The sequence below is a fragment of the Aethalodelphis obliquidens genome, unplaced genomic scaffold (assembly GCF_003676395.1).
Source record: "Aethalodelphis obliquidens isolate GAN/ISIS:26980383/991018 unplaced genomic scaffold, ASM367639v1 scaffold109, whole genome shotgun sequence".
Lineage (NCBI taxonomy): Eukaryota > Metazoa > Chordata > Mammalia > Artiodactyla > Delphinidae > Aethalodelphis > Aethalodelphis obliquidens.
In genome coordinates, this window is record NW_020838053.1 from 2,251,516 (window position 1) to 2,278,063 (window position 26,548).

Sequence of the window (26,548 nt, forward strand, 5' to 3'; positions counted from 1 at the left end):
TGTGCTCCGCAACGGGAGAGGCCACAACAGGGAGAGGCCCGCGTACTGCAAAAAAAAAAAAGATGTGGAGGGTGTGTGTATACACACACACACACACACACACACACACACTGGAATATTACTCAACCATAAACAATAATGAAATAATGCTATTTGCAGCAACATGGACGTGCTTACCTTTCAGTTAGGAAGAGAGAGAGACAGAAAATAGTAGCCTTCACCCCTGAGGGGCCCCCAGTCTGGAGAGATAATACACACACCCATGCATACACACACACTCACATATGCCTCCCACACATGTGCACACACACACCCTCACCACTCTCACACATACACACACTTGTGCACACACATTCACTCACACTCTTATACACCCTCACACACATGAGCTTGCACATATTCACACATGTAAAAGTATACACACACATTCTCCTCCATTCTCACCTGCCCTCACACACTGGTACACCCACACACACAAATGCATGTGTACACACACACACACACACACACACACACACCTATAATTAAGGACCTTAGTTGTAAGGCTCACCAAAGGGAAAGAGACTAGTGTGTGAAGGAATTAGCCTCACACATACAGGGTTCTTTTCAGGCTCCTCAATCTGCCACATTTCCAACATGCTTCTGTGGTCTCTCTTCACCTCTCAAAATTCTTTTTGCCAGTGAAGCTTATTTTTAATGTTATTACTGATAATGACTGGAAATCAAATAACTCTACTCACAATTTCCAATAAAAAGTACAGGAATCGAAATCTTGTTAGTCATGGTGGCCTTAAATCAGCAACCTCCAGTTGGGCCGGATCTTCACTGGACGTCACAACATTATTTCACGAGAAGTTTTCAAATTGGAGTTTTAATACTCCTCGAAAATGCATATAGGTCTATATGCATGCCGAAAGGAGTTTTAAGGAAATGTGGCAATATAAGAAGAACAGAGTGGCACCATCTAAAAAGGTAAGAATTACCTCCCTACATGGAAAAATTAAAGGTCTATACCAAGGCCAACACACACCTTCAAAACATTTGATTAGAAAGCCTCTGAGTGGGACTTCCCTGGCGGTCCAGTGGTTAGGGTTGTGCGTTTTCACTGCAGGGAGCACAGGTTTGATCCCTGGTCAGGGAACTAAGATCCCACAGGCCTCTCGATGTGGAAAAAAAAAAAAAAGGAAGCCTCTGAGTGCATCTGAATGGTATCACCGTTAGATAAGAACAAGGAGGCTGAGCTCCTGGTCAAGGCTCTGCCACGAAAGAGGTTTCTGTAATTAGGCAAAGAAAACGGCTTCTTTATGAAGTGTGAAGTTAGGCTGACATTAGCTCTGAAAATGTATTTTTTTACTCTAAAAATGCCAAAGTTTTACAATGTGTAAAATGCTAACCATTCTAGACACAAACTATTATATGTAGTATGGATAAACAACAAGGGCCTACTGTACAGCACAGGAAACTATATTCAACACCCTGTGATAAACTATAATAAAAAGAATATGAAAAATAATGTATATATATAGATATATAACAATCACTGTGCTTCACAGCGAAATGGACACATTGTAAATCAACTATACTTCAATAAAATAATTTTTTAAAAAATGTTAACCATAAGACTGCTGTCTTTGCTGTCTGTCCCAGGTTTGGGAGCTAAGATCAGGATGTAGAAATAAACACACCCCCTAATAGCCACAGCCACAGGGTCGCATTCCTCGCTCACATGTTTGGCAACAAGGGGCACTCACAGCCTTTGAAGGCACCTGCTGTGTGAGAGAAAGAAGGTTCCTGCAAACTCTGCCCCCTCCTGAGTTTTGATGTCTGCTTCTGGCTAGAGGAAGCAGAACTCGCCCCTGTGAGGTGTACTTCTGAAAAGTCTCCACGGAGTGGCAGCCCTCCACCACCAAGAAAACGGCCTTGACAGGGCTTGTGTGCCACCAGGGACCCCTTCAACCACTTTCTGCAAACCAGAGGTGACCAACCTTCGGCACACTTGCCCACCTGGTTGAGCCAAGTGACATCCCTGATGGACCTGCTCAGCATCAGGGTGGTCACCCACTGTCCAGGCTGTACTGATTGCACCCAAGGGACATGCGGGGACCCAGTCCCTGCACTCCCTCCCTGAACTCCCAGGCCCTGCCCTGGGCCAGGCAACAAGTGTTGGCATCTCTGCCTAGTGCCTGGGGACCGCCCAGGCCCCTGGCTGTCCCCTTCCTGGGAAAACAGGCAAGTTCCAAAGTTTTTAAAGTGTTATTCATTAGAAACAATCTAAATGTCAACCACAGAATGATGACTAGATACATTAGGATACACCCATCCTGTGAAATATTACAAACTCATTGAAAATAAGAATCTTGTACTTTTCAATATCTGATAAAATGTCTAAAATAGCTAATGGAGCAAAATAATACGCCAAACCATATGATTTCAGATCTGTAAATATACATTTCTATGTATACATACATTGATACACAAAGCTGCTGGAAAGAAATATACCTCCCAAATTTACGATCAGTTTATATTACCCTATTTATTTAAAAACATTTTCCTTATTTCCTACCAAAGCATGCTTGGCTTTTATAATAAGATAGAAAAGAGTTCTGGTTTTTTTTTTTTTTTTTTTTTTTGCGGTTCGCGGGCCTCTCACTGTTGCAGCCTCTCCCGTTGCGGAGCACAGGCTCCGGATGCGCAGGCTCAGCGGCCATGGCTCACAGGCTCAGCCGCTCCGCGGCATGTGGGATCTTCCCGGACCGGGGCGCGAACCCATGTCCCCTGCATCGGCAGGCAGACTCTCAACCACTGCACCACCAGGGAAGCCCTAGGAGTTTTGTTTTTTAAAGAGGTAAACAGTACTACCTAGAGTCAAGTCCAGGAAAAGGATGAATGTGAGCCTTCCTAGTCCTAATGCCCTGCACACGATATGTGCACACAGACACACACACACACACACATGAGTAACGCTGCCTTACAGCTGGGAGATTCAGTGGATGTCATCCAGCACAGGGCTTTCAGTCAGCTCTCACTGGCCAGAAGCTGAGCTGATGCTGGCAGCCAGGCCCTGCTGGTTGGGTAGGGCTCTTTCAACCTCACCCACTTCAAATGTAGGAGAGACTGCCAGGTGCCTATCAAAATCCATTCTTCTCTTCTTCCTTGGCATCCAGCTGCACACATTCTCCAGTCTCCTTCTTGGCTAGCTGGTCCATGTGACCAAGTTTTAGCCAATGGAAGTGAGTAAAGGGAGGGGGTACCCTTTCCAGATCAATGTGTTGCCCATATAGCCTCACCTCTGTGCTCCCTCTCCTCTTCCCCTTCCACCATCAACATACAAAACAAAATGAGAGGGCTTCCCTGGTGACACAGTGGTTGAGAGTCCGCCTGCCAATGCAGGGGTTCATGCCCCAGTCCGGGAAGATCTCACATGCCATGGAGTGGCTGGGCCCGTGAGCCATGGCCGCTGAGCCTGCGCGTCCAGAGCCTGTGCTCCGCAGCGGGAGAGGCCACAGCAGTGAGAGGCCCGCGTACCAAAAAAAAAAAAAAACACAATGAGACTCGGCGACATGGTAGAACCCCAGGAAGGAAGGAGCCTGGGTCCCTGAGCGATGGTGTGGAAGAAAGTCACCACACTAGACTGATTACCCATCCAGGACTGATTTGTGAGGAAGAAATAAACTTGTGTTCAACCATTGACATTTGGGAAGTCTGTTGTCCCAGTTTAGTCTCCATAACACACAAGGCCTGCACATTTATTGTATCAACTGGCTGGACCCCACTCACACAGATGCATTCATTGCCTGTGATAAGAAATGAGCTCAGCCTCTTCCGGACAACTGAGAGATAGTGGCTTATGATCCAGGAAAAATGGGCTAATGGAAATGAGACTCCACAGAGGAATAAAAGTCATCAGTGAGAATTGGGAGCATAGGTAATTAATCCTAAACACAAACTCATGCCTTTAAAGAAGTTTTTTTCAAGTTTCATTTCCCATTTTCTGTGAGGTTTGAGGATCATATTCTCTCTTTTTAACTAGAGTTAGTGGAGGAGGAAAATTTTATTCAGCTGTACCTGGGGGAAACATTTGGGAAAAGAATTTTTTTAACCACTCAGGAATACGGGTAGATGGCCTCAGAGATCCTCTGACCGATATCTTCCTTTTCAGACAAGAAGCCCAGACCCAGGACCTTGCCAGAGGCGACAGACGGCACCCTCGGGGCCAGCGGTCACCTCTCCTGGCTACCAAAGCCCGTACCTTTTACTGCAGGGGGGCTTCCATGAGGGCAAAGCAGAAAGCAATGCAGTCACACTGAAAAGCACAAGCTCTTCGAAATCAGACAAACGTGGGTTCCCAACCTGCCCCACCGTGCACCAGCTCTGTGACTCTGGGCAAGTTTCCTTTCTGAGCCTTGGGGCCTCTTTAGAAATTGGAGCTAAGGATTCCCACCATCGTTCGTTCACTGGGGTGTTCATTCAACATTTAAAGATGAATACTAATTGTTAGGCTCTGATGCCAAAGTGGTGAACAGTGGGTGAACACGACGGACGAGACCTCTGGTTTCACGGAGCCAGTGTCTGAGTAGCTTTGAGACGGTTGAGAAAAAATCTAGACAGTGCCTGCTGCATGTCGCCATTCATTAATGGCAGATCAGAAGAGCTGCTGCAGTTGTTACCATTCTTCCAGGACTCCCTCACCTGCCTGGTTGTTCCGGGTACTTCTGCTTGGTGTAGGCCTCGAGGGTGGCATAAACCTTCTCTCGCAGAGTCTCCACCTCAGAGGGGTTGGACAGACCCTTGGCATCTGAAAAAGACAGCTGATTCAACCTCTCCTTACACACCTCTGCGGGACACCCTTCTACAGAGTCTGTCCCCATTCACACAGGCCACCTCCCGCAGAGTTACGAGAGACACGCTGGATGGGGGACATTGTGAAATACACAAAGCCAGCCCTTTGTGCCCTCACACCTCCTTCCTGTGCCCAATCTACCCAATAAACTCTTGGAGCAAAGGTACGCACGGCTGACTGCAAGGAGGAGGGTTTTCTTTTATCCGGGCCATTCTAGAAATACTACCTTCACACATTTATTGAGTGCTTACTGTGTGCTAAGCATGGACTGAATAAAGAGATGGGGTACAAAAACCGGACAGACCCACATCCTGTATCAATTAACAGACCACCTAATTCAGGAGATGAAGCATGTGCGTCAATTACTATGCAATTCTGAACACTCATCTTTCTTGACCCACAGCAGCATCTGAAGAAGCTGATCACTTCCTCCTTCTTGAAATGCTTTTCCTCCCTGGGCCCCCCAGGACACTACTCTTTGGTTCTTCCCTGTCGCACTCACTGCCCCCTCTCAGGCTTCTTTGCTGGCTCGTCCTTTTCTCTGCAACCTCTAAATATCACCATGCCCCAGGGCTTAGCCCTCAGCCCTCTGCTCTGCAATGCCTCTACTTTACTCTCGGTCTCAGAGCCTTGCACGCCAGGTCTAGGCTGATAGCTCTCACATGTACATCTCTGGTCCTGCCTCTTCTCTGAACTCCAGACTCACATAAACAATTGCTTCCGGGAGAGCCACTCCTGGACGTTTACTATCCATCTCAGATTCTCACGTCCAAAGTCCTGATTCCTAGCCACCCACCCTTTGAACCGCCATTTCAGTAAATGAAATCTCTGTTTTTCCAAGTGTTCAAGAAAATAAAATGAAAAATTCTAAGAATTATATTTAATACCTCTCTTTCTTTCACACCCTATCAGCAAATCCCATTGGCTCTGTCTAAAAATATATGTAGAACCCGACCACTTTTTACCGCCTTCTTGGCTACTACCCTAACCCTCTGACATCTCTCGTCCTCCCCACTTGCCCCCAAACGTGCACACTCCACGTCCATTTGAGACCCTTTTCAAGATGGCTCGAGGAGCAGAGGCCATGAAGAGTTGACTCCTTGTCCTCCCCAGGATAGGTCCCCTGGCCCTCCCTTATCTGTCTCTGCTGAGCTAGAAGACTAGAGAACATCAGAGCACTGGGGGCCGACCACGGAGGAGAGCTAAGCACGACGCACTCACCTGGGTTAAAGAGCACGATGGCTCGTAGGCACCCCAGCTCCGACTTATCCATCTGCATGTCTTTCATTTTGGAGACCAGCTCAGTCAGAACTCTGTTCACAGGAAACAATGGCAGGTGATGAGAAAATCATGAATACCAGGCCAAGGGCCGATAAAATGAATGCAACCAATATTTATTGTGTACCCACCCCATTTTCCAGTAGATGCGCTGGGTACTAGGGGCACAGAGATGAATAAGAGACAGTCCCTGATCTCAAAGAGCTCACAGTTTAATTAAAGAAACAGACACAGAAGCAATACGTAGCAGCAACACAAAGCCAGTAACTGGCATGATCAAAGTCCCAGGGAACACCGAGGATAAGGCAGTGAACACAGAGAGGGAGCTGGAAAGGCAGCCTAGAGGATTTGAGAATTGGCAGAAATGCAACGGGCAAAGCAGGGTGAGGGCATCGCATGTCTGGAAGAACACCGCAAAGGACGGCGTTCCGTGACAGGGCAGAAATTTCTAGACACCATCAAGAGGGCTGAGTCAACTGAAGACCATGATAGTCTCCATGTGGAACATGTTGTGGGAAAAGGCAGGGAAGGAGTAGGGACATCTTAGATGGACATGCGCATGGCCCTGGAAGACCATTTATGGTGGGGTTCGGAAGGGACCACAGGGCCCTGGCATTGGACAGAGAGACTATTTTCAATCTTACTCTTCCTTTCCCAGTTCTCCGTCCTTTCACCCGCCCATTCATCTCTCATCTCTTTAAATCACCTGGCTTAATTTTCCTTTAGAACCATTTAAGGCACAGAACCCCAGACTCAGGCTGTTGCTCTTATAGCAGGATTCCCCCAGAGAGCCTGATGCAGAGACCAGCAAAAACCTCAGCTCATCTTTCCCAGATTCCTAAAGTCAGATCCTAAACCCTCATTCCCATCCAGGCCCCCTTGGATAAGCAGTTCAAACTCCCCACTCCCACCTTACTAGGTAATGTCAACAATACAGTCTCTTCCCTGGAAACCTTTAGGGATAATAGGGTCTTTCATCTGCCAGCAACTCTGTTGGCCTCTGACTGACCCCATCTCCTTGGATAACCGTTTCTTTTAATCCCTTTCTCATTCCCCAGGTTTATGTTTTCATGTGCTGAATGGTCTCTGCTTCCAGCCAGTACAGCTGATTGGGCTGTCCATCCTACATCCCAGCACTACCCACAGGTACACACACACACATGCACACATGTGTACACACACACACATACAAGCTCCGGAAGTAGAATAGAGCCACCTGTCAAAGATGGAGCCAACCCCAGCACTGTGGGCACTGCTCCGGTGGACGTGTAAACCCGTGGCCAGAAGGATGCCATCCTGCACAGAAACGGAGCGGTGGGAAAAGGAGGCGATCAGCAATTCATTCCACCCTGCAAGAATAAGAAGGAGGCCTTGAGGGAAACCTGATCACGCCCTTGCTTCATTGATAATCACCCAAGGCATGTACTGTTATCCTTTGGAATAAAAGCAGAACCAGAAATCCAGGGAGGTCAAAAACTAGTTCCAGACGACACCACTAATTAGTGAGGGAACAAAGGGTAAGACTGGGGTCCCCTGACTCGTGGGTCTGCTCCTCCCCCACAGTCTCTCCAATGCAGCGCAGAATGGCAGCTTGAGGGCAAGGACTCTTTTTTTCCCTCCAGTCCATCAACAAATATGGATTGAACACTTAACGGTAACGGTCACTGTGTTAGCTGCCATGGTAGATAAAGCGAGTATACCCTGCAGTGTCTGCCCGCAGGACATGACAAGCTGGTTTTACTTCTTAGGCGTTGTTTAGTAGCACCCAGCACGGCATGTAGCTTTCCATCGACACTCAGGGATCGCTCATTATCTAATAGGGATGAAATAAGTGGACTGGCTCCCCAGGCTCAGCGAATCTTCATGAAATGTCCCTGCTGGCTCCATGACAAAGAGGAGATTTGGCCTGTGTCAACTGCACAGTGTCCCAGAAATGGGAGGCTAGAGAGATGATAGCATGTAGAATCTTAAAATAGGAAGGGACCCTGGAATCTTTCTAGTAAAAGCCTGAGCAAAAATCTTTGGCTTCCCCTATTTCACCTGTGAAATGGGAATATCTCTATTTTCCAATTTCATAATAGTTAATGAGGCACAGCTTCAGATTGTCTTGAATAACAATTGTTTAACTGTCTTTGAAGATTAAATGCAAATTATAAAGGCTGCATAAAATTTGCATGGAAAAAGAGCCTTTCTTGGTCACTAAAAGGATTCTAGGAAGCAGTTTAAGAGAACCAATGGACAGAAAAATCTCATTAAATAGAAAATTCTCACCTTCTTGTAAACCTGCCTTGTTTTTTTAATTATGTGTGTGTTTAAAAGTTATTTTTCTCTGATAATAAAATGCATGTAGAGACTAATAAAAATTTCATTAAGTATAAAAGAGAAAATTTAAATATTAAAAAAAAGAAAAAGAGTCTTACTCCTCCATTAACAGTGTTTCATTTGGAAATGAAAGTTTTGGGGGTGGGCCATCCAAATTTCAGAGCTTACCAATAATATAAAAAAGAACAACCTCGGATAAGGTTATCCTGTCTCAGCAAGGTGCACAGCTTGGATGGGTTACGGCTCCATCAGGTCACTTGTTTTAGGATCCCAAGGGTAATTTCAAAATGGCAACCCAAGAAGAAAGGAGCCCTGGTATCCCTTACCTGCCCGGAGCAGAATGACCTGGTCCTCCAAGGTGAGGTCAGAGAAGTGGGGAATACGCTTGGCCCATTCAACGAGAGTAAAGAGCTGCTTGTCAGCAGCATGGCATATGTTGGTGACAGGGTCATTTGTCTAAAAAAGGAACAAAGTACTCTGAACGGACAGGTTCTAGGACTCAAACATACTCCTTCCCCATCTCCAGCCCCCTCCAAGAAATAGGATATGGATGGAGATCTAAGACCACCTACCGAATTCTCCATGTTCATGTCACCGTAGGATTCTGTCTTTGGTTCAACAGCAAGTTCAGCCTCCAGAATCCTCTCCACGGGCATATCTTCATGGCCACCACTGGCACATTCTGCCTCACTCTCAGCCCGCTCCCGGCTTCTCTGCCTTTCTTCTTGCACAGCTGGCAGGGACAAGGACGTGCAGACGTTACCATATGCCCAGGACAACTGTGGGAAGGTTAATTACATCCCTAAGCCTCATTTTCCTCCTCTGTAAAATGGGCATCATGGTGGCAATGAATCAGAGATGCTGTCATGTTAACAGATGAAACCAAGAAAGCAGAGCTGAGCTGTTTTCTTATGCCTGTGCCAAACTATGGGTTTTTTCAGTCCATAGTCTTTCCAGTTCATTATGGTGACCACTCTAAATGTGCCTTTTAAGCTTTAATAACCTCCAATTCTGCCCTTTCTTTTAATGAGCCACTGTCTCCTTGCATGCTGTCTCCCCTATCCTTCCTCCACCTGCTATCTCTAATAAACCGGGAGCATGCAGTAGTTAAGTAACGAGCACATTACTCTAAAAATTCCCTCTGTCAGATCCTGCGCATCATTCTTGGCATTCACGTCCCATTAGGTCTGCCCCTAGTGCACCGGCCTGAACACAGCATCACCTGATCTGACTTGTCAGGGAAGATCTTCAGGGAGCCATGTGGGTATTTAGTAAGAGAAAGGGTGGAATAATGTCACTTAGATGACATTTCAGAATCAGCAGCTGATTTGGGGGGTGGGGAAGGGTACACAGGCAAAGGTGGAGGCTAGAATTTTCTCAGATTCCCCAAGTTTAGGGTTTTCATCAAAGAACCCTCTGGGTCTATACATTAGAATGTCAGGCAGACCCCTTTCCCAATTCTGTGCTCTTCACTGGGAGAACAGTCTCTATGGGGTTAGTTTCCATCCTCTCGAAAGCTTCAGTTTCCATCTTCTTATTCCCAGTAGCAATAAGAGAATTCAATATTGGCACACATTTTCTAAATCCCAAGAATCGAGAAAATTATACTCTAAGCAGTGGCCCAGAGGGACCTCAGTGACAGCTATTCCACGAGCAACGTCTACATCTCATCTCCTCTCCTTTCCTCCCCTTTGTCCACTTTCCAAGGCTCCTCCTACTCTCTGAGCCACAAGGCTGCGGAATGAACTGGGACTGGATGCTGGACATCTAGTTTGTCATGCAAGTGATATTATTGATCTCTCAAAGTAGGTCAGAGAAGGGTCTGACAGCACAAATCTGGCTGATACATCACTGTCTCTAATAGAGACACACCAAGAAACCTCAAGATGAGAATGATATTCAGGGGTTGAGAGGGAGGGAGGGTAGGAAGGAAGGAGTAAAGGAAGAAAGGAAAGAGAGATTAAAGCAGGAGAGTAAGAAAAAGAAGAAATGGACGAGAAAAAGAGCAGAGAGGACAAAATACGAGAAGAGCAAAAGTCATGTACCTTGGAGTCAAAGAAATCTTTTTCAAAATGGGCCCGACCGCTTCCTAGATAGTAACGTCGGACATGGTACTCAGCTTACAAAGCCTCAGTTTCCTTATATGTACAGTGGGGATTATAGTACTTACCTGAGATTGTTTTATGAAGATTAAACGAAACAATTATTTTAAAGTTTTTTGAAAAGTAGCATTTCCCCTCCCCTTGGCCTCTCTTTACACTCTCGGGCTCTGCTCTGGTCCTGTCTCTATCCCTGCTGTTGGCCTCTTCCTCCCTCTCCCTGTTTCTCTTTTTCCCTCATCCTTTCTTTCTGTCCATTTGGTTAGCCTTCATTCACTGACAACATACAGAAACTCTCATATGTGTTTTTATCATCAGTTGGATTTGCTGGTTAAAGTTGAATGCTTCTTGTATTAATTTTTTTTAAAGGTAGGTTAACGGGCATCTATTTGTCTTGATTTGAAAAGATGGGGGAAAGCAAACCCAATTCCTCTTGTGGCCCTCAATTGATTTCTTCTACAGATTTGTAGAGGAAAATAACCTTCACGCTCCAAAGAAAATAATCTTGACTTCAGGGAATTAGATTCTAATTCCAATTTTGCAATTCACTGAGTGATCCTTTGCTATTCAGTTCTCCTTTTTGTGACATAAATCTCACTGTCGTCAATGAGGAGTCATGTATCTGTTGTTGAAGCAAATCTTCTATGGCGCATTTTGAGCTACAGCTACTCAGTACATCAGGGTACATTGAGGGGCCAGTGGGACCTAAAACAGGATTTTCCATTAGTCCAACATACATTTATTGTGATGTATTAAAATAGCCAAAATGTATGGAGCCCTTTCTCTGTGTCAGAATTATGCTCAACACTTTTCATAATTAACCCCCACAAGAACCCTCTGAAATGCTATGAACCACAGAGAAGTTAGGTAACCTGCCTGAGGTCACAGAGCTAGGAAGTGGTGAAGCCAGCATGTAGACCCAGGCTGGCTGCCTCCTGAGCTTACCCCTGACTCCAAGGCTCTGGGCTGGTTGGATTAATAGACCCACAGGAATGTCAAGTGCCGACCACAAATTGCCTCAAAAATAATCCATTCTCTTACTACCCAAACCACATTATATGACCCAAAATTATGGAAATAGACTTCCCCAGAACCCCTGAGGATCGTTTGGTGGCCTGGAAGTCAGAGGGTCCCAGTGCTACACCCACTCTGCCATTAGCTTGCCATGTAAGCTTAGGCAAGACCCCTAGCCTCTCAGAACCTCTGCTTCTTCTTTCAGGAAATGACTGTGTTACATCAGACACTCCAGCTTTATGTTCACTCCAGCTTCGCCATTATGTACCCTGGTTTTAGGCAGGTGAATTCTGAGCCCACCCCAATTTCATCTCTCTCTGTCTGTCCAACTCTCTAGGAATGTAAATTCCATAGTATCACTCAGTTATCTGTTCCAGGATTTTATTAGTCTTGTCCTCAAGAAAGTGCCTGAACTGAGCCCCAAATTCTGTAAATGAAGGCCAGAAATGATAGTGGCGAAGGAAAGGCTGTCCAGTAACTTTTTAAAAGTGACCCTCGATATAGTGAGATGAAGAACTGATTCGCTTTTTGCCTTCTCTTTGTCAGGGCGAATAGTATCAATTCCTTCAGCAATTTCTCAGAGAGCCCCTTTCCCCTTCCTAATCTTTATTCCTCAGCTTTTCATCATTCCTGTTGCTCCACATTATTTGTTTTTTTTAATGCAGGAACCAAAACTGGACCCTACTTGCTATGAAAGAATCATAAATAATACTAGGTTTAAAAGAAGCACTGCCCATGCTCTTACAATCCACATGTCCCTGTTTGACTTAAAATAAAGAACCACGCTTCCCATCATTTGCTCTGTGAACCACTCTGACCCTAACTGAGCCAGAAATATTCAGGTTGAGTGGTTTGTTTTGTTTTGTTTTGTTTTGTTTTTTTGCGGTACACGGCCTCTCACTCTTGTGGCCTCTGCCGTTGCGGAGTGCACGCTCCGGACGCGCAGGCTCAGTGGCCACGACTCACGGGCGCAGCCGCTGCACGGCATGTGGGATCCTCCCGGACTGGGGCATGAACCCGTGTTCCCTGCATCGGCAGGCGGACTCTCAACCACTGCGCCACCAGGGAAGCCCTCAGGTTGAGTTTTGAGAATCAGAATTAGACTGTGAGGCAGGAGAATCGAGTATAGGTGATTTGCAATCTGCAGCAATCATGCTCTATGCTGATGAGAGACACACTTTGGGGGCATTAATTTTATGTTTTGACTACCACAGTGGTGGAAGCTACAAAGAGTATCAATTCTATCCCAGTGAGGAGGAGACAGTCTCCACCAGCTGATTTTTCACATCACATGCTCCAGTCTAGAAAATTGTTGACCCCTCTACAGCAAGTATGACACAAGCATGAAGTAGTCACTCAAGTCATACTTGATGAATGAATGACTGAGTGAATGAATCCTTTTTAGAAGCTCCTGCATTACTAAAACTTATGATTCCGATATTTAGTTTAAATCACTCATCCATTCTCTCAACAGTTTTTTCTTAAATGTCTACTATGTGCTAGTCACTGGTGATATAGCCTTGGGGGAACAAAAGGCAGGAAAAATATCCCTGCGTTCTTGGAGACAGACAGCAGACAAAAGTTAAAAGTACGTTAGATAGTGGTAAGTGCTGTGGGAAAGAGACTGGGAAGTATGAGGGTGTTTGGGGCAATCTGAGACAGTGTAGTCAGGCAAAGCTTTATCAAGAAGTTGACAATCAGGTAAAGGTACGAAGGAGGAGAAGTGAGTCATGCAGGTACCTGGGAAGAGGGCAGTCCAAGCAGACAGAACAGTAAGTGCAAAGGCCCTAAAGTGGGAGGACCCCTGATGGCCCAGCAAAGACACTAGGAAGGCTGGAGCAGAGAGACATGGGGCAGCCAGACTATGTATGACCTTGAAGTCATGACCAGAATTTTGCCTTTCTTTTCTGAGTAAGAAGGGAAGGCATCAGAGGGTTTTGGTGAAGGAAAGGCTTCACCTGACCCACTTGTTCAAAGCCTTACTCAGGTTGCTTTGATAAGGAGAGACCGAAGGAAGATGAAGACGGAAGCAGAGAAACTTCTCAGGAGGCTATTTGTATTATTACTAAAAAGAGTGGTGGCTTGGTGATAACAGTAAAAATAGTGAGACATGGAAAGATTCTGAACATCTTTTGAGAAAGAGAGAAGATTTCCTCACCCATTGAATGTAGTGTATGAAAGAAAAAGAGGTGTCCAATGGCTTTTGGTCTGAGCAACTGAAAAATGGCTATTTCCTAAAATGGGGAGGACCGTGTGATGAACAGGTTAGGAGGACAGATTTGGGGGTCTGTCCATTTGAGATTCTGATCTGGGAGTAAGCGGTCCTAGTCTCTGTTCATCACCTACCTGGGGACCTTGGAAAACTCACTCCATCAGTCCAAGCCTGTTTCCTTGGCTGTAGAATGGTTAGGGTTATTAAGTTATTCTCAAGGGCCACCTCCATCTCAAACATGCTAGGAATATCATTTTTTTTCCTTCTTGGTAGCATTCTCTCTTAGAAGGGGCTCAAACTTTTTCTTCATTGGTCCTTTCAGTCAGCCTCCCCCCTCCTCACAGAAAAGAAGTTCTTCAAGAATAAGAAGCCACCTGGGAGTGACTAAACGCCTTGTTCCCATTTCCTAGAGAGAGAGGCAGGACCTCCTTACTCTGAAATCTATTAAGATTCACCATTTATTACACCCTGTACTTGCTTGAGTTCACCAGCTAATTAACTGCCCAATTCAGGTTATTTGTATTACTTAACAGAAAGACTTTTTGATCTGTACATAAACACAAAGCACTTTCAGATTTTTTTCTTCTACAGCAACCCAGCTAACCCACACTGTAAGTTTGAAAGATGTAACATTTAAAAACGCATGATGACGATCTCTCTGAATGAGAAGGCAAAGTCTGATTATTGGTAATGCCAATAATCCCCAAAGACTTTGGAATACACCAATCTCAGAGGATTTGTAGCAGACCAAGGTTATAAAAGCCCAGAGAGATTAATCAAACCAGCAAGCTTCCCCAGAGTGAGGATTAGAGGGGAGAAGTCAGCTCTGCCCAGAAGGTCAGACTGATGTCCCATTACAGGGCAGCACAGAGCGATCCCGAGACCTCAGTTCTGTTGCTGTCTGGCTATTGGAAGGGCAAGGGAGAGGGTCCAGTTTGGACCATCATCTGAGGTCCAGGAGAGGATAGGTGAACATGGAGGAGGAAGATGCTCTTGCTATCTTTGCTCGGGGGTACACACTTACCAGGGCAGGAAGCATTCAACTGAAATACTCGAGAAATCATGGTACCCAAAGTCATTCCCCCCTCCGCTTCAAACTTCTTCCACATAGTCCAGCCTAGCAGGACTCTTTCCTATGTCCTGCACTTGTTTCCATCATTTATATGCAAACTGCTCTCCCCCGAGTGGAGGGAGGGGTAGTGGGGAACCTCACCTTCCCTCTTCATGCCCATGACAAGGCACTTCTGATAGCGACAGTACTGGCAGCGGTTGCGCTGACGCTTGTCAATGAGGCAGTCTTTATTATCTCGACACGTGTAGATGAGGTCTTTCCTTATGGTTCTCTTGAAGAACCCTTTGCAGCCTTCACAACTGTACACACCGTAGTGCTTTCCTGGTCACAAGAAAAGGACATTCCATAAGTTATTCTTGTGTTTATTTGGGTCTTTCATGCAAAAGAACCCCTTGGCTCTCGCCTAGGAAACTGGCGCATCACCTAGGCAATGGGACAGAAAGCAAAGCAGGGAATGCAGGCTTGATGACAGGAACCAAACCAAGGCAGAGTAAATATGCCCTTCCTCGTGTCTACCCTCTGGAAGCGACTCTCTGGAGTCACCAATTCCAGAGAGCATTATTAGAAAAGTCCTGACCTAAGATTTTGCTTACATTTATTGAATAGGGCAACTCTTATGTTTAGTTAAGCAAAATGTTCTGCCTTCATTTAAGACATCAGTATACATAAGAAATAAAACTATTTATGCTTGTTACGTGTTATCTAGCAGGAAAAGAACCTCAGCTTCACACATATTTCCCCATAATTGAAGCCCAAGGACTTAGGAATCTCACTTAAAAGTATTATCCTCTATCATAAACTATGAACAAGAACCTGAGTTATAAATTTTTTTATATACTACTGCCTATTGGAGGAGTAAACTGGCTATGATCTTTATGGCATAATATGACATATAATCTTGAGATGTGACATAAAGATCTGATGGAAGGTAGTTTTGCTTGATCCAGAATAATCTGTTACATGTTTCATTGCCCTTATTACCTGTTCCACGCATCCAGTTTTCCAGGACTCCAGCCAGAGATGGCTAATTTGGTCAGGAGAGCCACCATACCCATGCCCACATAGGCATCAAGAATCAATCACCATACTCTTTCTAAGTAGAAATCTTCCCAATACTACACACCATGCAGCTATGCTCAATGGACTGGAATTGTGGGACTTGAAAAATATAATGAAACAGATCATTCAAAACATATTTATGTCTGATTCTTGAGTATGACATGTGATACTGTTTAGTTATAGACCTGACATGACGTTCTAATTTGGTTGTATTTAGGCTGATATCGAAGTGAACTTGAAGTCCCTGAGAACTAGCCAGTGTACATATGTGCATCCCAGGAGCTTACATTTCAGAGGAAGCCACTCTAAGATGCAATGGTGGCTAGAGATAGCCTGCTTGATGAAGTTAGTCTGTGCCTAATCAGTTGACTACACTAATTTCCTGAACTCATAATAAATACAGGATTTATCTTGGGCTCAAAGAACCTAATGCTCTCAGCTCTGAAGTATTTGTCTTTAAGAAACATGGGACCAATTTGTCATTCCCGTGGTTCTTCCATATACGAAAGAACTGCCCAACTTTCAATTAAACCATAGCAGAAAAAACTCTCTATCAGCGTGGCTGGAATTAGGTTGCTATGGCAATGGTCAAGTCTGCATGATTTGGAAACAACTTTTTGAGAACAAGCAAACATCAGCTGTGTAGCTAAGTTCCAGGCACCTGGAACTTTCAGTGGAGTCACATTTTGCAGGGACTTTGGTGACCATAAAAAGATGAGAAAATATTGTCAGCCATCATAGACAACTATAGAAAAGAATCTTCCTCATTCATCAAATCAGAGATTCAAAATTCATCAAAATTGTTGAGATGGGGAGTGGGGAGGCAGGAATGATGGAGAGGTAGGGAAACAAGTCAGGAAAGAAATAATTTGGGCAAAAATGGAAAAGGATCAAAGAAGATAAAATCAGTGAAAACACACTTATTTCCACCTATGGAAACATGTTAAAAATCTAGAATGTTGTAGAAGGAAATTCGCTAAAATATCAAAGGGTTTATTTTGTTAGGAACACTATAGATAGCTCTTTGTTTTCACTGGTACTTTTCTAGTTCTCCCACATTTCCTATGTTGGGATATTATGTTTAGAATTATAAAAAAATATTTTTTTAAAAATTAAAGAGACTCTAGCTTGAGATGCTTGCTCGTTACAACAGCTTCTCTATCCCAGATACACACGCAACACAGGAACTCCAGGGAAGGGCTTCTGAAATGTTTTCTATAAATCTAATCTCACCACATGAAATTATGCTTTAAATTCATTAAGGCTGTGGTGACAGAAATTTACAGCCTGGGCCCCAAGCTGGACCATCCTCAAAGACCCTTTTTCTCTCGTTGGGTACAAAGGAGCCAAGTGGGCAATGGAAGAGGTGTCTTCTCTGGTATCCCCATTGCATGGGGCACTTGGGAGGAGTGTCTGCTTCTGTACATACCTGAGGATCTGTCCCCACAGATGGCACAGATGTGTTTAACCAGAGATCCAGGGCTAGTGGATGGGTAGTTCATGTTTCCAATGCCAGGAAGCCCTGGTAAGGGTTTGATGTCCTCTGAAATGCTGACACTGTTGACCACATTTAGCTGCAAGAGAAAAAAATACAATAAAACACAGAGCCAGGGTAAACCCAATCCCTGAGGCAGAAAGCAATAAGGCCATCCTTGAGGGAAAAAAAGTGGGTTCTATTTCGAGAAGTAGTTTCCAAGTACAGAGTATCTAAAATTGCCTATGAGGGAGGTGAATTTAAGGGAGAAAAAGAGTAGCACAGAGGAACTAAGTGATTTCTAAATGCCAAAACCTAAACCGAAAATCACAACACATCTACATCAGAGCTCTCAGCTTTTACTCATTTTACTCATGTTTTATTTGAGCTAGAAATCCACGCTGAACAGCACACTTAGGACAAGTCCTCTGTGTATTTTTTAATTTTTTATTAACTACATCCTGTCTATTCAGCAGTATTCCAAGGGGAGCTATGGCCCTCAGGCAAAAGACTTAGACTAGGAGAGAACCAAGGAAAATATGCAAATCCATCCGTTTGGTGAATCAACAGTCATTCACAAGCACTCACCATGTCAGGCACTGTGCCAGGCTCTGGGATACAAAGGTAGATAAAATGCACACTCTTAAGACGTTCACAGTAAAGTGGAAGAGACGATACGTGTAGTGGTCATCTCAACAAGCCTACCGAGGACGGTAAACCAAATGCCCAAATCATTGCAATAGCACCAAAAATTAGGTTAAAAGTCCCGGATCATGTTCTTGAACTTGTCTCTAAGGAACAAATATCCTTCCATGAAAATATAAAATCTTTAGAGCCAGAGACCATCTGCCTTGTCTTCCGGGTGCCTGACGTGAACCCAGCATGTGGTAGGAAGTTGGTAGAACTGAATGGCTGAATAAACGAACGTGTGTGTGTCCCTTTCTCCACCCCTTATCACAAGTTAACATTAACTCCTCACCGCCACCCCCTCCTTGTCTCCCGGTGCTCTTAGGGACATGACTGAGAAGCTGCCTCTATGTGTCTTGAATTCATCAAAGAGAAGTTAAATAAATACAAGCCAGTTATCCAATCAGCGGTGTTTCTGTACCCATGGGTACAGGTCAACGTTCCAGGCACTGTGAAGGGAGATATGAAACGGAGGTCTGTGTGTCATTCCTCAAAAATGATGAAAATCTCACTGAGGAGTCGGAACGTGCCCCCAGACAAAGAACACTTCCAAGTAAGTTCAAACAAAGGTGGTGCTGAGTAAGTGGGAGTTAAGTGCCCGGTAGAGGCACCTGGTGAATATCTGGGGGTTTAAGGGAAGGTCCACTGGCTTCTGCATGGTCTATGTGACTTTTGCCTAACTGAAGTGACTGTAATTCCCAAACTGAACCAAGGGTAGGATTTTCTTCTCTATTCAAGGCCTTTGGGACAGAAGGAATGATCAATAAAAGCTAAAATACAACAGAGCCTGAGTTAGGTTCCTTCTAAATTTACTAGCTTTTCAATTCACTAAGCAAATATTTATTGAGCATAGGAGGTGGGCAAAGGCTCTGGGTTAAATGCTGCAAGGGATGCGAAAAAGAAAAGACAGCTTTCAAGGCCTTGCTTTGAAATCAAAGTCACCAGGAATTTTTAAAAATTCATTCATAGGAGGCATGAAAACACGTCCATGGTGGGAGAATTCTCCCTCCTCTTCCTCTTTCTCCTCCCCCCTCCCCCTGCTCCCTCCTTTTTATACAAGGCTAAGGCAAGACTTCTAAGTCTTATATTCAGTATTTTGTTTTGTTTTGGTGTAATACAGTGGTACTCAACCCCAGATGTACACCTGGGAGCTTTGGAAAAAATTAATTCCAGAACCCCACATGCAAAAGTGGCCTGAGGGCCAGTATGGGCTAGGAATTCTGAGTGCCTCAAGGAAATAGTTATTAGCACTTAGTTCCACCCCATGAAAGAGATGACCCCCCAAAAAAGAGCCCTCTAGCTAACCATGACTTTGTCTGCAAATCCTCAGATGGATAAGAAAGGTCATGGGAATAAGGAGGAGGACACCGTCACCTCGGGCTCAGGAGGCCCTCACCCACCTTCCTCTCCCACTCCCATCTCCAACAGGACCAGATCCACCACCTCCAGCCCACAGCAATCACAGAACAGTAATTATTGTTCTTGCTACTGTAGGTGCTACCGTCCAAGGAAAGTTTGCTCAGCGCTAATTAGCTATTTTAATCCTTACGACAACCCTATGAGGTTTTCCTATTTTTCAGATGAGGAAATTCAGCTGTAAAGTGGTTTATTCTTAAGTTCATTCAGAAATCCTGGGATACAAAAAGGAAGAAGACACAGGCACTAACTCAAGAAACTGACCATTCCTGAGATTAAAAGCTGGTTGGGATAATTTAAGAAAGCAAGTGAGATTAGGGAAGATGTCCTGAAGGAAGGAGCATTTGAGCTGGGACTTGACAGCTTTAAAAAAACGGGGAGCACAGGGAGATCAGCATGGTGCTTTGTGACCACCTAGCGGGGTGGGATGGGGAGGGAGGGAGGGAGAGGCAAGAGGGAGGGGATATGGGGATATATGTATATGTATAGCTGATTCACTTTGTTATAAAGCAGAAACTAACACACCATTGTAAAGCAATTATACTCCAATAAAGATGTTAAAAAAGTTAAAAAACAGGTAGGATTTGGATGGGCCAGTGATGGACAAAAAGTTTTGACCAACAAAGGCCTGAAGGGAAGCCCAGGTATTTGTGTCCGGTGGATGGATGGGAGACAAGGCTGGAAGGTGGGCTGTACTTGATTGCCTGGCTAAGGAGAGTGGATCTAATCTGAGAGGCAATGAGGAGCCATGAGGTTTACAGCAGAGAAAAAAGGTCCTCAAAGTATGAGGCAGCAGCATGGGGAAAGACTGAAGGAGAGAGACACCAAGCCTATTGCCCCTGCCCAGGTACCATGTTAGGTGCCTTCCCAGATCTAACAGGTGGGAGCTGGAACCCCGGGCTCTTGGATCTCAGGTCATCATTCCTCCTTCCCCACATTGTCTGTCTTGTGTGGCAGGAGCTTCCCAGACCGCCCCTGCCCTGACTGCTTCCTGCCCCACCTCATTGGCAATGAGCACCCAGAGGAACCAACTTGCTTCTGGCCACTCTCTCCGACATCCCTCCTCTTCCTGAGTTGGGCTGGCATTAGGAGGCAGTGGCTGGGACAGGTGGGTTGATGCCCTCATCTCCATCAGCCTCTTTGCTGGCTTGGGGTTTGCATGGGATCAGAGCAATGGTAGATGAGATCGAAGGTGGCCCCCGGAGCTCAAACCCATTAGCTGCATGGTCCCCAGTGCTGCGGCCCCAGCTGTCTTGTTCCATTAGAAGCAGCTCTGCTGAAGTGAGCACTTTAGAGCTGGGATGTACCAGGCGGCCGGCTGCTCCTGAGAGGAACACACTTGGCTGGCCTGTCTTCCATTTGCAGTCCTCTCAGCCAGGGACTGAATGCATCCTAGATGCCCTGGAGCCATCACAGAACATTGGGAGCCACATTTCTGAGCGGCTTTCAGCCCAAGTTATTCCACTCAAGGCAGATACGTGGCCAGACAAGCAGGCTGCAGGCAGGCGCACCTCTTCCAATGAGCGGTCTCCTTAGAGTGGCCTTTCTTTAACCGAGTGAGGGTCTTTGTCTAAAAGAGTACAGAGCCTGGACCTGCCACTTCCTTGCTGTGTGATCTTGACTGGGTGACTTCATTTAGAGAAGCTGTTTCCTCATCCACAGACTACAGCAGTGGTTTTTGAGCTCAGAGAGTGTGTATGGCGGGGGGTGGCAAGGTTGAGTAAGAAGGCTTCATATCTCCCACCTCTAGTTCACCAGACCTGTTTTTATTTGACATGTAATGGCTTCCAAACATACTTTCACTTGAAAGAAAGACTTTATGGCTTTTTAAAAAATCATTAAACAGATGATCTTTAAGGTCTGTTCTAGCTCTAACATTTGCAATTCTTATTATCAAAGTATTCTCTGTAAAAATGCAAGCATCTGAAAGGATAATAATTTGGTTATCAAGCACTACCTGGGCAGGAATTATCAGGGACAGAACCCAGGTCAGGCAGCTGGGTCAGGAGAGGAGAAAGAGGCAGGAGCCTTCCAAAGGTAGGGCCTGCTTCAGGGCCGAGCCAACAGATATCACACTTACAAAAATGCAGCATTAAACACACACACAGACACACACACACACTCAGAAAAACGTGATCTAGATCATTCTGTCTGAAAGCTGCATAAATATCTTCTCAATTATATATTTGGTGTTTTGGGAAATTGTTCACTCCACTTAGATACTCCCCAGGGAAGGGACTGAGTCTTAAACATTTTTTAGATCTCCAGTGCTTAGTGCAATGAATGATTGTTGAAATGAACTTCTCTAGAACCTTTCAACAACAAAGTACACACACCTGAACCAATGATCACACAGTTGCATAATATATATCACCTAGGTGTATGATATAGCACCTAGGTATAATAATAATATTAATAACACCACCTTATTGCCATAGAGTATCATAAGTGCTTAAGCAGTGATTTTTCAAATCCACATCTCCTTTGATATTCATAAAAAATCCCTGTAGGGTAATCAGGGCAAAATGTGTTACCCCACAATAGAGGAAAGGGAACTGAGATAAATATAAGTTAAAGTGGTTTGCAAAAGTTTACCCAGTCCCTGCCTCCAGAGTATCAGTTCATTTCTCTTTATTCCTCAAGACTGAAAATCCAACAAGAGTTAAAAAAAAAAAGAAGCTCAAACACCGGGAAGACAGAGCACAGAACGAGACACCCCCCCGCCCCCCCGCTGCCCCCACACTGAGCGCTTCCCTTCACCCTCAAATTGCACTTACCCTAGACCCAGGTCACACAAGGCGCATGTTTCCCGGACAAGTCCCACTCAGCCTCAATCCTGGGCAAGAAAGGCAGGATGCATAGGAATCGTCTATCCAGAGTGTGCAGAGTCCAGCTCACCGTGGCTAACACTAAGAGCACTAGATATCGTGTGTTATCTAGTTAATTGGGCAAAGTGTCACTGCCGTGTGCCTCCAGAACCCAAGCCCCAACGCCGCTCAGCTTCACCAGTGCTGGCAAGCTTAATATAGCTCCCAAAGCCAAACTTGGCCTTGGCCTCTGCACACAGCCCAGTTGGCCAGGACCAAAGCTTTCAGCTGACCTTTCAACCCCAATCCCTCTGTACAGACATATGGTCCAGGAATAGCGGCCCTGCCACTCACATGGCTGTGAAGCTGAATTTATTGGCCAGGTTTGGCTCAATAAGACTGGAGCGTGGTGGCTAAAAGCAGGCTTGGAGGGCCGGGGCCCTGCCCCTTCCCCACCCACAAGCCCTGACACTGGTCATTACCTCACCCTGTCTTATTTCTTCCTGATACAATGATTGCCATTTGAAACTACCTGGTGTATTCATTTCGTTTTTGTCTGTCTTGCCTGCTACAGTGTAATTGCCATGAAAGTACAGGCTTATTTAGTGCTTTGCCCCAGAACCTAGGGCGGTATCAAATAGTGCCTGATACGGAGTAGATCCTGCTAAATAGTTATTTGAATGAATGAGAATGTCCTTTGCAAAATTTCACTTTTGTCCCAGAACTTCCACCTCTCTTTCTGTCTCTAACCTATTGACTTTGACCTGCCTTCCTGTCATCTGTTCACATGAATGAAAATGAATAAACCAATCTCTTCAAGTCCCACATTCTAAAGGGTATGGTATCACCAGCTCTGCCGATGACAGCATAGAGCCATGTCCCTCCCACCACTGTCTGGTCCCCACTCATCCGAGTGGTTGACATCTGGAACACACAACCGGAAGTTCACAGGGCCCTTTTCTATGCTCCCTTCGGTTCTGCCCCTACACCTTCGACAGCACGTACAACGTTGCAATTTATCTGCGTGATGTGGCACATCCCCCACAAGACTCCTTGGGAGCACCGATTATTCATCTTTTAATCCTTGGCAGTCAACAGGAAGATCCTGGGGTCACTGGTTAAGTCAGAATACACCACAGCAGTGGGCAAACGCAGCATCATAAAGATTGAGTGGGGATGTGGTGATTTGGGGTGTAACCCTGGCTCTGCTGTGACTGGTGGTGTGAGGTTGAACACATCACCTGAGCCCACTGAGCCTATGTGGGCTGAAGGACTTAGAACTAGTGGTTCTCAGCTGGGCAGGGGTGGGGCAGTTAGAATCCTCTGTGGGAGTTTTACAACCCACACAACGGCCAAAATATGGGATAAGGGAGAAATGTGTACTCTGAAAAAGATCCTACAGGTGAGAGCCATTAGATTACAAATTGGGGTTCAAAGTGCTGGCCAAATGGGACCCACAGAAGTACTCTGCTTGGCCCGTGGAGTACTTAAAGTCTTTGAATTTGAACGGCTTCAGGGTATGAGGGCAGCTTTGTACAGACCGCACCAGGCTCATTCACCTACCTGTGTTACCTGCCTGGCCCCTGGCTCCTGCAATCCCTACACTAGATGATCGCTAAGGTCTTCTCCAGATTCTCTAATCCATAGATGAAAAAATTACTGAAGTCCTTACCGGCTGTAAAATTCTATGACTCCACATGGCTTTGCTTTCAGACTCTGAGCACATGAAATGTCTTGGAAGGCACTCTAGGGATAGTCTCTGAAGTTCTCTTTGTAGCAGTAAGAAATGCTAACACAGTGGGAGTCCTGCCTCTTCTTAGAACTACAAATTCAAAGGAGGCTACAGGACCTACTAATTCTGCTGCTAGATGTCTTGAGGGACCCTGGCCCGATAGTGAGATACCAGAATAGGGAGAGAGGAGAGTCTGGTAGATAAGATCATTGCTCCTAATTCTTCATATCCTTTGCATTGTGTCTTTGTAGTTCCTCCCAATGAAACAGGCACAAACTATTCCCCTGTCCCACCAATGTTGGAGTTGGTCACACAATTTTCTTAGGCCAATGGGATATTAATGGACATGATGTGAGCAGAGACTTCACTGTATTTTCCTGATTTGGTTTAGACTTTCGCATTCCTGGGAGATACCTTGAGAAAAGCATGCCCCAAGAAGCTGCCGCTTCTTTAGTCTGGGGCATGCGGAGCTGACCTGCACCCAGGCTGCAGCCTAGCCCAGCTCACTCACCATCTGAAACAGAGCCTTCCTAGCCAACACATAAACTTGTGAGTAAGAAAAAAACGTGTGTTTTTGTATACCGTGGCAATATGGGGATTGTTTGTCATGCAGCATCATTACAGCAATAACTGACCACTACAAGAAGGGAAGGTTGATAATCTCAGTGTGACATTGCTAGAAGGAAGTACACAGCATCTGGCCATCCTGTAGCTTCCTCAGAGCAACAATGTAGTATCTACCATGGATATACATCCTTGCCTCTCTTGTAGCAAAAGGCACTAGGAATTAAAGTGAGGGTTGTTTTTTTTCCCCCGAGTCTCCATAATCTTTACCTCTATCTCAGAGATAGCGTGTAGGTAACACAGTCTGCCTGTTTGCCTATTTATCCGTGTGCCACATCTGCCTATTTGCCCTCTCAACCGTAAGCTCCTGGAGAGCAAACACCACATCCTGATCATTTCGGTATCCCCTATAGCAGGGGTCCTCATCCGGTGGGGCCCCAGACTGGTACCGGTCCACTGCCTGTTAGGAACCTGGCCGCACAGCAGGAGGTGAGCGGTGGGCGAGTGAGTAAAGCTTCATCTGCCGCTCCCCACTGCTCGCATTACCGCTGAACCATCCCCCCGTTCCCCACCCCTCCCACCCCCCGATCCGTGTAAAAATTGTCTTCCACGAAACCTGTCCCTAGTGCCAAAAAGGTTGGGGACTGCTGCCCTATAGCATGTCATAGAGCACTGGGCACTTCACTGACTCGAAAAATACCCAGTATTGAGAAGAATCAAGGGGGTCCACCCCATGGAAGACAAACAGGCCTGAGAGACACTGAAATCACAGCCAGGGCTGAACCATTGAAACCACAGGGGTGGCTCCCTTTCAGCCACAGTTTTCTGGACCATGAGGCATCATCAGTTCTCTGGGGCTGCTCTGCCTGAGGGCACACTCAATGAAGGCCCTGCAGGAGAGAAGTCTGCAGAGACAACCCAATCCCTTTGCAAGCATGCACTAAGCACCTGCCGAGTGCTGCCTCTGTGCCAGGATGAAACTATTTAGGATGTCTGGAAAGACGCTGGAGAGGACAGACAGACACCTACCTGAGAGCTGGGCGGGGCAACCAAATTGATTCCTGGAGGGGCTGCAAGAGCTCCTGAGGGTGGGCCCATGGCGGAAGTGATGACTCGATATGGAGAGCCCAGGGCATTGAGGGGGGTCCCCACTGCACTCAGAGTCCGTGGGGCACTCACTGGGGTGTCAGTGTAGCTGGGGTGGCTGTCCATGGGCTTCCCTGTGGACAAGGCTGCCGACGGGCTCATGGACGTGGAGCCAGAGTGGCCGGGGGAGCCTGTAAGGAGAAGATCAAAGGTGATGAGAGGCTATGAGAACACAGGGATGGCACACTAGGACAGAGCCCCCTCCTTTTGTTTCCTATATCCTTCCCCTCCTTCCAGCCACACCTGCACACCTGTGAACTCCCGCAGCTGGTAGAATAAAGGCAAGCAAAGAGCAGAGAGGGGAAAGGGCCTGCTGAAATACTCATTGATGTGCCAGTCCTCTGGTGCACCACATGACATTCACCTTGAATTGTGTCAGATCAGCAGCCAGGGCCACAGGGGCATAGCCCACATGTCCCCGGGCCTGGGTGACTGTGACCTGAGCCAGCCAGACAGGGAAGGTGAGTCAATACCAAACCCCCAGTTGGGGGATGGAGTGAGCAGGTGTCCAGGCTGCTCCAGAATTCCCTGCCTCAAATTCCTACTGCTCTGAGAACTGGGGCAGGGCTGAACCTATAAAGTCGGGAGAAATTCATTCATTCATATGTAATGAGCATCTATTAAGGTGCAGGAACTACACCAGGTGCTAGGGATTCAGAACCGAAGGGAACACAGCTCCTGCCGTCGGGAACATATTCCGTAATGACCACGGGGAAGGCAGAGACTGTTATCATGCCCTTGACGGCCAGTAGCTTTTGCAGCTTTATGCCCATAAGGTTCCTGTCCTGCCAATCTCTTGGAAGGTTAATCAGTGCTCAGGGAAGAA

The 26,548-nt window shown here is 45.9% G+C and overlaps 1 protein-coding gene across 2 annotated transcripts in view; it reads right to left on the reverse strand.

Annotated features, from left to right (window-relative positions):
• The window catches only part of RXRG (retinoid X receptor gamma), a 44,417-nt gene that overhangs the window by 2,000 nt on the left and 15,869 nt on the right, over positions 1–26,548 (reverse strand). Inside the window, exons 1-8 of one of the 2 annotated variants that reach the window (XM_027096856.1) lie at positions 22,251–22,473; positions 17,326–17,470; positions 14,979–15,158; positions 9,013–9,173; positions 8,767–8,896; positions 7,335–7,467; positions 6,062–6,153; positions 4,690–4,795 (exon numbers count right to left, since the gene is read on the reverse strand). In XM_027096856.1, the coding sequence (XP_026952657.1) occupies positions 4,690–4,795; positions 6,062–6,153; positions 7,335–7,467; positions 8,767–8,896; positions 9,013–9,173; positions 14,979–15,158; positions 17,326–17,398 (875 nt within the window). In that variant the 5' untranslated portion in view covers positions 17,399–17,470; positions 22,251–22,473. Of the gene's footprint in view, positions 1–4,689; positions 4,796–6,061; positions 6,154–7,334; positions 7,468–8,766; positions 8,897–9,012; positions 9,174–14,978; positions 15,159–17,325; positions 17,471–22,250; positions 22,474–25,605; positions 25,854–26,548 lie in introns of those variants that run through there. The other variant, XM_027096854.1, reaches the window with a different exon arrangement.